The sequence below is a fragment of the Oryza glaberrima genome, chromosome 4, assembly GCF_000147395.1.
Source record: "Oryza glaberrima chromosome 4, OglaRS2, whole genome shotgun sequence".
NCBI classification, from domain to species: domain Eukaryota; kingdom Viridiplantae; phylum Streptophyta; class Magnoliopsida; order Poales; family Poaceae; genus Oryza; species Oryza glaberrima.
This window is the reverse complement of record NC_068329.1, coordinates 22,683,751-22,695,000: the sequence shown is the minus strand read 5'-3', so window position 1 is coordinate 22,695,000 and position 11,250 is coordinate 22,683,751. Positions and strand designations below refer to the sequence as shown.

The 11,250-nt window shown below is 40.7% G+C and overlaps 1 protein-coding gene across 1 annotated transcript; it reads right to left on the bottom strand.

The window, feature by feature from the left end:
• Positions 1-2,267: 2,267 nt before the first annotated feature.
• Positions 2,268-5,334, bottom strand: LOC127769606 (protein CUP-SHAPED COTYLEDON 1-like). The gene is made up of 3 exons (XM_052295206.1): positions 4,831-5,334; positions 3,104-3,369; positions 2,268-2,996 (listed from the first exon to the last, which is right to left on the bottom strand). The coding sequence occupies exons 1-3, from the start codon at positions 4,997-4,999 to the stop codon at positions 2,595-2,597; spliced, it is 837 nt and encodes a 278-aa protein (XP_052151166.1). The 5' UTR covers positions 5,000-5,334; the 3' UTR covers positions 2,268-2,594.
• Between the last annotated feature and the right edge of the window lie 5,916 nt (positions 5,335-11,250).

Here is an 11,250-nt window from a genome sequence, read left to right as displayed (position 1 = left end):
ATAGCATAGTTCATTGCGGGGCACCAGACTGAGAAGTGGCGGAGATAAGCCCACGGGGGTCGCTGGGGAGTCCATGCCTTGTTTATAAGGGGGTGATTATGATCCAGGAACGGTGCGCTGTGGTGGATTGTGTTGTGCGAGGGGTACTGTCACAGCTCCTTTCTGAGGTACCGTGGTGGTATCAAGGCGCATGGTGACATGTCGTGGGGCTGTGTCTTGTGGGTACAGTGGTACACCTCTGGTCAGAGTAAAACTATTCGAATAGCCGTGCCCGCGGTTATGGGCGGGTCAAACAATGTCTTTCGTGATTAGTCTCACACCTCTCATCATAATAAAAGATACTATGACTGGTAATAATTTGATTAGCTCCTGGTTTGGAATGGAATATTCCTGGTTTGGAGATAGAACTGTGCAGCCGGGATTGGTTGTTCAGAATGGTTGGGCCTATGCAACAGGGTATGTTGTATAGCGTTGGATTAATATTGTTTAATTATTACTCAACTGTTTTACTAAATTCTGAAATGTTTATTAAATGCTGTTTATGCAAATGAAACCCTATTATGCCATCCTTTGTTATCCTGTGCACTTGCATATTTGCTGCGTGGCTTGCTGAGTATGTCATATACTCACCTTGCAATCATTCATCAGAGGAGGAGTTCTACAGTGATGCTGATGGTGTGGAGGATTAGGTGTAGCCCTGGTCAAGCTGCCTGTGGAGTGGAATCGTCTGCGCCGTTTATCTTATTTTCCGCTGCTTAGATCTTTATTGATTGAGAGGAACTATCTACCTCTGTAATGACATTTTATTCGCTTATTAATTAGAGTAATAATTGTACTCTATTATCAATTTGTTATTGTGTGCCTCGGCTGATTCCTGGACGAGGGTTCGCGCACATGTAAGCGTTTGGAATTTTGGATAGAAATTCCGGGCGTGACACCTGTCCACTACCTCTTCTTTTGGTTGTCATTAGGATTTTAAAAATCGAACATAATTATTATTTTAGTTCATATTTTACTTTCTATAAGTCCTGCCAACTGCCATGACCGGGCTGCTTAACGGCCCATCCGTCCTCCCTCCTTTTAATCGTCATTGGGATTCTATTTGAGGTTTTGTTAATAGTTTTTAGATGTCCTATCAACCGTCACCATTCTACTACTTTATAAACCTGTTGCTTCTCCCCCTCTTTATTGTTATTTGTCATCATCTGTGTTCTAGATGGAGTTTTTTAAGTCCATATTTTTCATTCCGATATTTTTATTTATAAATTATATTTCTACTTGAACTCTTATAATTATTTTTATATTTACAGAATTTATTTTTTTGTTATTTCAAATTTTAGTTAATCTCGTCGTATGTTCTAGATGGTCTCTTATTTCAATAGTTTTTACTTTTTATGATGAATTTAAGTTATTTATAAATTGTATTCCTAATTGAACTATTATTTTTTATTTTTCTATTTTTGGAATTTATTTTAATTTTTATTTAGAATTTTAGTTAATATCGTATTATGTATTATATAAATTATTTTTTAATGTTTTTTAAATTTTCAATTTTATAGTTGTTTCATCCTACTCGAACTATCTTTTTTATTTATCCAATTTCAGATTTTATTTTATTTTTATTTCGAAATTTAGTTAATCTCTTATTGGATTCTTATATGGACTCCTCTTTTAATATTTCTTATTTTTAATTCCGAATTCCAGTTATTTCTATATTGTATTCCTACATGGACTCTTCTTTTTCCAATTTAAGATTTTATTTTATTTTTATTCCGAATTTTAATTAATCTCGTATTGGATTCTTATACGAACTCTTCTTTCAATATTGCTTATTTGTAATTCCGAATTTCAGCTATTTTTAAATTGTATTTCTACTTGGACTCTTTTTTTCTTTTTCTCCGATTAATGTGGGAATTTCTAGCCCCCACAGTGAACGTGGTGCCTTCTTTTCGAGCTGTTTTAATAATATAATAGATAGATAGATAGATCTCGTCATTTGACGTAACCCCAAGCTTTTGCCTCATACATAGTCAATGGCTTTATGTTCGGAAAGAACGAGCTTTTACTTAAGGATAATTTTACCATTCTTAAAGAAGGTATTGAGAGGTACCACATTTTCTAATGTAAAACTCGGTACAATACTTACAGATACTCATAGGTACTTTCTTAATTACCGTAAAATTTTTCTTTACAGAAACTTTATATTAAACTCATGGCCACTTTGCAAATAAAAAAGAGCATAGCATACATGGAGGGAAAAAAAACTATTTAACAAGTGGAAATGCCATTAATTTGTAACAACAAATCCAGTTTGATAGCTCATAGATCGTTTGATCTATGAACTGGAACTTTGGGATGGATTGTATCAACTTACATACGAGTAGAGCGATACATTTTTGACTCACACAATATATATACAGTTCAAGTGACCGAACCATCTCATGCAGGTTCTATGCTAAACCAAACACTACCTACAGTAGCAATAGTTTATTTTTTTAGGACGAAATAACTGTATCAATGGAATTAATTCAATCATTTTCCTTCGCAAATGCGCGCAGGCACGATGATCTCACTGCATGCACGATCAATTGGCATCAACTCCACCCTTGTGGGAACATCATGCCCCCGAGGCTCGCCGTCTCCTCGAAGCCGGTATCGTAGAAGAAGCCGTATTCATTCCCAATTCCGATTGACCCTGCCAACCCCATCATCGGCGAGCTGTTCACCTCCTGCGGGAAATGATCGAGAACCGAGTTGCACTGCAGCATCGCCAAGTTCAGCAACTGATGGCTCGAGCTGTCGAGTATCTCGTTCTGCCTCGGCGCGAATCCCATCGACGAGCCCGTATGGTCGTCGCTGCTGTACGCGGCTTGGCCAGGCACCGCCGCCTGCGACGAGCCGGCGAAGGTCGCCGCCGGGGAGGCTGCGCTGGTGGGGTTGTCTTGCTCGCCGTCTCCCTTGCTCTTCTGAAACACCCTGCAAAGCACCCAATCCTCCTGCAAGAAACGCATATCGATCCGTGTCCAGGTTAGCAATTAGCGGCAACAAGAAGTAGCACGTTTTGGCGGGTAGAGAGAAGAGCTAGCTCGTGCTATGTACGTACCTTTGGTGGAGAATGCGGCGAGTCGAGGCGGAACTCGTGCATGACCCAGCCGGACTTGACGCCGTTGGGGGCGCGGCCCTGGTAGAAGACGAGCGTCTTTCGCATGCCGACGACGGCGCGCGTGGCCGGGCTGCGCACCTCGCGGTCTTTGCCGGTGGCCTTCCAGTAGCCTGTCTTGGTGGCGCGGTTCGTGCGCGACCCCGTCGCGTACTTTCGGTCCCTGAAGCTGAAGAAGTACCACTCGCTCGCCGTCAGCTTCGCCACGTCTGCATGTGCGCAAAGAATAGCAAGAACGAATGCGTTGTTAGAGAGGGGCTTGAGAAGTTGAGATAGTGCATGCGAATTAGTCTGGCTTTGCATACATGAAGTGAAACTAATTTCTGATAGGGATTAGCTAAAAAAACTTTTGAGTGTTTTTTGAGGGGAAATTTCACTAGAATTATATACTATAATAATAATAACTTGTATATATATATTAAAATAATATATGCAACTTTATATCTAATTTATATAGAGATAACAATATAGTTATAGTGTAGTTACACTGTAGTTACTACAGGGTAACTACAATGTAACTAGAGTGTAATTGGAGTATAACTAGCTGTAACTTGCAAACTTTTTAAAAAACTTGCATGAGATGAAGTGGCTACCACGCATAGCTAGTGGGATTGAAGTCCTGGGTTCAAACCCCATGCAGCACACAAATTTACATATCGCGTGGATCTTTTGCACGAACGCGCCAGCACTAATCTTGAGACGAATCCGACGTTCAAAAATTCGGGAGTTTTTCCCCTCGTTTACCAGTAAACCGCGGATCTTTTGCTCGAACGCGCCAGCACTAATCTTGAGGCGAATCCGACGTTCAAAAATTCGGCAGTTTTTCCCTCGTTTACTGTCGACAGTAAACTAGCAAATCCGTTCTGATACACCGAGGAGAGTTTAGATTGAGGCGAATCCGACGTTCAAAAATTCGGCAGTTTTTCCCTTGTTTACTGTCGACAGTAAACTAGCAAATCCGTTCTGATACACCGAGGAGAGTTTAGATTGACGGCCGTGAAGTGCTCAAACTGAACTAATTTCTGGAGGAAAAAGGGAAATGGTTTTTCAGAAAAAAAAGAACAGAAAAAAGGAAGGAACTGTTACTCATGTGACGTAGCAAAGAAACAGACGGTATCGGAGTCGTCATCAAGATGGCGACGAGTATAACACTTTGCTTTCGTATCAGTTAATGTATTATTGGACGAAATTATTGTGGATTATTCCGTGATAAATTATGGAGCTCAAGGCCATTAACTGACAGAAATCGAATCTTTAGGATTCATTCAAGTTAAAATAATTCAAATATATATACTAAGTAGAAAATTCTTCGATCAGGTAGTTATTTTCTTGTTCATCATTATCATTGTGACATCATCAGTACTTGCTGCTACGGTGCTACCAAATTAAAGGGGCAAGCTTTTTTTTTTTTTTTTTGCAAATATATCTTCAATGGAACAGAGCATGCTAATTAATCTGCTAGCCTATCGCATCATGAAGAAAATCAGATGCATGGTTTCTGTAAGCATCTCGATCGAGATCATCACATCTATGATCTATATATCTAATCCGGAAACATGCTAACATAAGAGTTACTAGTGATAAAGCAACCTGTGCGAGATCGAGGGGAGAGATATATAGAACGATGAGAATTAGCAGCAACATGCAGGATATATTAATTCATGACTCACCGGGAAGCTCCCATGGCTCGCGCGCATGGAGGTCGACCTCCACCAGCGTCCCCTGCGAGGCGCGCTCGTTGGACACCTTCTTGTAGAGGTAGTGGCAGACCAGCTCCTCGTCGCTCGGGTAGAACCTGAACCCCGGCGGCAATGTCGACTCGATATCCCTCAGACCCATCGATCGATCCCTCCCGGCCGGCCGGACGACGTAGATCGAGCTCAGAAGCGATGCGCAAGAACTAATCCTCCTCCTAGTTTGCTTGCTCCTTTTGGCTACAGAATTTTACGCATATGGTGAGCTAGCCCGAGCACAAACGAGAAATATAGATAGATATAGGTGTAAATTTTGAGAGTGGTTGGAGCTCTCGATCGAGTCCTTTTTATAGAGAAGAGCGCCGGCGAGAGGGGCCAAGCGAGCTAGCTTGCTGGGAAACGAAAGCTCGATAGCTAGCCAGTAGCTACTGTAGAAAGCTCGATCCATGCCGTGTCATGGAACAGTACTTAATCGGCGAGCGGGCTGCACACAGCAGCGGCCGTGCAGTCTCTATCCATCTCCTGGCTAGCTAGCTAGCGGCTTAGCTCTCTGGCCGGCCTGTACGCCTCGGCTAACTTAGGTGGAAGATTCAACGCAGCGATACGAACGGCAGATACTGCATCAGTGCATCCTACATGAAACACTGGCTTCAATTCCTATATGGCTGGCACTCGATCGGTAAAGATTTCTTTCTGTCGATCTATGTATGCTCCTCTATCTTTATTTATTTATTTTTTGCTAGGATTCGATGGATCTGTCTAATTGAAGATTATATAAGATGACGGTAATAAATGGAAAATGAAAAATTATACATGATGCATATTTATCAGTATTAACGCGTTACATCAATGTATAAGGAATAGGGAATGTATATTTGGCATTTGGTAGAAAACATCCTTCAAAATTTTGTTAATCTGGACTATCATACTATGTTAAAATAAGTACAGTAGTCTCTGAATCCTAACCCTCCCCCGTTCCCCCCCCCCTCCCGCTCTCTCTCTCTCTCTCTCCTCCTCCCTCCCTAGTCTCATTGTTGCCATTGCAAGAAATCTCCCCCCACCCAATCCACCCTGACTCCTCCGCTGCCACCGCCCGCCTTTGCCGCCACCGGAAGGAGGGAACAGTGTCGACAAGGACCGCTAGACCTCCCCTTCCATGCCTCCCCACCTCGTCAAGGCAGCAACAACAAGGCGTCCCTGTCCTGCCATCGAGACATATTATCACTGTCACAGTTCCTCCTAACCACTCGTGACGCTTTGTTCCCGCCACCAACACCAGCCCAACACCCATTGCCAACCATGTGGCTTTGGTGGCGATGCCGCTGCCTACCCCACCCATTTCGCAACCCACCGCTGGACCGCCATCTCCCACGACCATCCTTCTAAATAGGGGTGAGCATTCGGTCTAACCGAAATTTTCGGTCTCTGTCTTCGGTCTTTCGGTTATTTCGGTCTTTGAAAAGTTTTAGACCGAATTTCAACACAAAAAATGTCAGGACCGACAAATTCGATCTTGGTCTTTTCGGTCTCGATCTGACCGAAATTCAGCAACATTTTCATATATGCAAAGAAATAATTGAAATTTTCAAACACAAAAATCATAAAAAAAATCCATAAACACGTATGAGTAAAGACTCTTATTAGGTTGCATGCCTAGAAGAAGTAGGGATGTGAAAATTAGAATTTAATCCTATTGAACTTAGTGGATTGTAGGTTGCATTCAGACATTTTTTTTTGTTAATTCGGAATATTTGGTTAACCGAGGAAACTAACCGAATTGACTGAACAAAATTCGGTCTTTCACTGCGTAAGACCGAATTGATGACCGAATTTCTAGGTCTCGATCTTTTTGGTTCAGTCTATTTTTGTCCACCCCTACTTCTAAACACGTCGAACCCGCATCATTGCCAAAGATTAACGAGCTCACGGGAGCAGGAGGAAAAGGTCTCATTGCACGAATCTCGGAGCATATCGGAGGTTCCGAAATATGAAAGATAGGTGGCTTCAATTTTCCGTTGAATGGAGATTAGCAATTTCCTAAGGACACACACCTTTTTTTCCATGTATTGGTGGTTTAGTGCAGCTTAATTACTCCTTCTGTTTCGAAAATAAATCAACCTAATATATAAATCTTAGTATGTGATATCTCGTATTAGATTAGTTTATTTTAAAACAGAGAGTTTTTATGTGCGTACTACGGTTGGAAGGATTTTAAAGTGCGAATTAATTGGAGGGGCAAAAAGAAGATGTCCTTTTAATGTTGTTCGATCACGTATGATTAGGGACGACGACGACGGCGACGTGATGGCACCCGGAGTATGTGGGTGTGCGTGTGTGAGGGCTGCACAAGCTTTTTGTCAACACATAAATAATGCAGTTGTAGTGTGTACTATGATGGGACCGGGGATTGCAAATTATGCATCGGTTTGATGTGCACATTTAGCTTGCTGTTTTTCTATTGCATCTCTAGCTTTGATATAGTACTTAGGAGTAGTAGTTAATTAACCATTGTTTCGTAACGATGGAGGCAACACTGTGGTCTTGGGCACCGGATTAACAATGTTGTCCTTTTCTTAAGCAAAAATTAATTTAGTACATCGCGATTCGGTGGTTTTAACTCCCTGACACTATGAAAATCGATGACACACTTTAAATATAACTATTTATTATTGGAAATCAGTTTTTTCCTCGTAGCTTTAGTGGTGCATCTAGTGCAGGACGGTGGCTCCCCTACGGCGACGCGGGTCAAGAAGGGCAGCAGTGGCGGATACGTGCCACGCCACGAAGTCAATGAGACATCAACCGGTAATCCGGATAAGCATGACTTGCTAGGGTGGGAGGAGAGTATGGGGAAAAGGCCCTCGCAGTAGTGCATGCATGATGTCAAGGTAAGCGTGTAGAGATGTGGCTCTGCACAAGCACACAAGCACAGCAGTGAGTTGACTTCCATTGGTGAGTAGGCCCTAGGGATGATGTTGCAGTGCATCTCCAAAATAGGCCACGATGTGCTAACCTGAATGAGCATGCCCGCTTGGCAATCTTCAGTAGCAGGTCATGTGCCTCCCGCAGCAGGTCCATGGACATTGCCTTGGCACACTTGAGCAATATATTAAGTGGTCGTAACCCTTATCTCTTTGTCGCCTCCTTCTCCTCCAGCCCTGCCACCACCACCAACCCCTGCTATCCTTCCCTTAGTGGCCACACCATGTAGTTGCAGCTGCTTCCCCTATGCACGGTCCTACTCTCCTTCCTCCTTGTTGGCTGCTCACTTGGCCTTCATCGTTGGCGCGTCGGCACTGCGGACACGCGATAGGACTCCCTAAAGTATCAAGATGTCGCACACAAATAGAGGAAAGCATGGAGGAAGAGGGAAAGAACCTAACCTCTGAGTTAGGTGAATTTATGACTTTTCATACTATTTCTCTCTTATTCAACCCAAATGGATATTTTAATTGGCATGTGCCCAACAAAAAATAGGCATATATGTTGAGAGTGTTTTTCCCAAATTTACCATATCCTGAGTAAAAAAAGATGTTACAATGTCCTCCAACAAATTTTGCCTTTCTTTGTTAAATACATTGAAGACACCTATACACAATTGTGTGGGTGCACCCCCTACCAACCATAAATCTATGCCTCACTAAAATCCTACCAAAAGTATAGCCACATGCGTATAATATTGATTGGTACCAAGATTAAATTGTATTTAGGTGGATAGATCGTGCACACATAGTTTACCTACTATAGGACTGGCCGGTGCTCCCCCCCTCCCACACACGCACGCATGCACACACACAATCTCATCATTTAAATGAAGCGTCCAACACAATCCACATAATTGTATTTGGTACAACTTTTGCACAAAGGTTATTGTTTCTTGTTTCGAATTTAACTTATTACTTAAAAAACATGTTATGGAAGTACATTTCGAGACCAAACTAAATATTGTTGTAACATATGGTCCTGAGAACATATAAAGGACCTCCCTCTCTGTGAGAGAATGTCCTTGCGAGTGTACAGTGGAGTGATCACTGAGGATGGAGAGAATGGATCGGAGTCCCCGCTTTCCCCTTGGGGCCTTTTTTATTTATATGCTATTAAAAATTATAGCATTGCCGGGCTCTTTACATGTGATTGATATTGTCCTTTGGGGCACTTTAGTTCTCTATTATACTCCCTCTATTTTTTAATAGATAACGCCGTTGACTTTTTCTCACATATTTGACCATTCGTCTTATTCAAAAATTTTATGTAAATGTATAAGATATAAATCACACTTAAAGTACTATGAGTGATAAAACAACTCATAACAAAATAAATTATAATTACGTAAATTTTTTGAATAAGACGAATGGTCAAACATGTGAGAAAAAGTCAATGGCGTCATCTATTAAAAAACGGAGGTAGTATTAGTTAACACACTTCAGGAATTCTAATATAGCTATAGTATTAAACTTGCTCTTAAAATGGAAACAAATGTTCGATGCATGTCAAGTTACGTGCGGAATGGGTTAACTACTAGTAGTAATTGATCGTTCGCCCAACTTTACTGTAGTCCTAATTGATGAACATATTAATTTGGTGCATCATACAAAAATAAAATGCATATAGACATGATGCCATGCGTTGGGATAGTATTTTGTATGTATATAATCGGTGAACAGATCTTTCTGTTGAGATGGTACAATTCGTTGAACCTTTCAGATTTGACGTAGGGCACTTATTCCAGATATTCTTTGGGCATTCTTTTTTTTCCTGCGAAAGTCTTTGGGCATTTCGAGTGTACTCATTGAGTAACCACTTGCCACTTTCTTGTGGTTTATAATAACTAGAAGAATTCATTCAACCAATCAGACTCTCTGAGCTAGCAATCAAGAACAAAAGTTGATTGGGCTGCATATGCGTATGTTGTTCTTATTTACTCTACCCAACTACAATGATTCACGTACTACAACGTTCATCATCTCTTTCAAAAAGTACAATATTCATCAGATCATTATGCCATTATCATTATTAATTAGGGCACTGTTCATACTGAAAAGACGAGAAAAGGATATCATATTTAATCGGACATGAAGCCACAAAATTAACTCGTCATTATCACAAAATCAAATCGTCAACCGATAATTAATCGTAGAGGCCGGTACATCCACCTAGGATATATATTTCTTAAAACAATTTAGCCTCTATATCGATCCACATGTAGAGCCATTCACCTAAAATATAGAGGCCGGTTTTAACCTATTATTTAAAAACGGATAAGTAATGGTGAGATCCAGGAAATTGATCGAAAAATCTTAAGTAAATACAAAATGGTGGAAACATGACGCTTTATGGAACTATGACTAGCTAATAACTCACTAATACCGTCCATCTAAAAAAGACTAATCCTACCTACGAATGTGTGTCCAGATTCGTAGCCAGTAATTTGTTTTTTGGGACAAGGTAGTACATCAGTCACACAGTTACGTTAGAAAGGAACTTGTAGCAAATTATGATTTAAATCAATCTCGGGGCGTCCCTGTCGCATAATGGTCAATCCAGATCACTCACTGTTGAAGTACTCTGGTCAGCACTTCCCAGTAAAACTCTCATGAAAAAACATCCGGTCAAAAATATATAACGTTTATTTTTTTTCTTTGAAACTCTAAAACTTTGTATACCAATTATAGACTGCTCAGTTTGGACAAAAGTAGAAATAGTACATGTGGATTTATCTTTTTTTTTAAAAAAATACTTTACTTATCTTTTAGAGAGTAAAAGTACACCAACCTCGGAAAGGCTAATGGGCGATCGCTCGCCTGGCGATGGGGTAGCGATCAATTCGCCCCCCCTCCCCCTCCCTCCCTCCACCTGTTTTTTTTTGCACCGCATTACTTTTCTATTTTAGTAAATTTATACACCTAAAGTTTATACACCTCAAGTTTACACATCTAAAGTTTAAAGTTTAGAGACCCAAAGCTTATAAGTCAAAAGTTTATATATCCGATTCAAATTGAATTTGAATTCAAATATTTTTTTATATATAGTATTTCTATACATCTAAAGTTTATAGACCTAAAGTTTATATACCCGTTTCAAATTTGAATTTGAATTCAAACAATAGTTTATAGACCCAAAGTTTATAAGTAAAAAGTTTACATACCCGTTTCAAATTTGAATTTAAATTCAAATATTAGTTTATAGACCCAAAGTTTATAGGTCAAAAGTTTACATACCTGTTTCAATTTAAATTTGAATTCAAATATATATGGTGTAGTAGGAAGAGAATAAGAAGGGGAGGAGGAAGGGGAAAAGGAGGTAACGTAGTATAGGGGGAGGGGCGGGTGATCGCTGGGGAGGGGAGGGAGCGATCACCCGCCCATTAGGATTACCCCACCAACCTCCCTAAAGTTA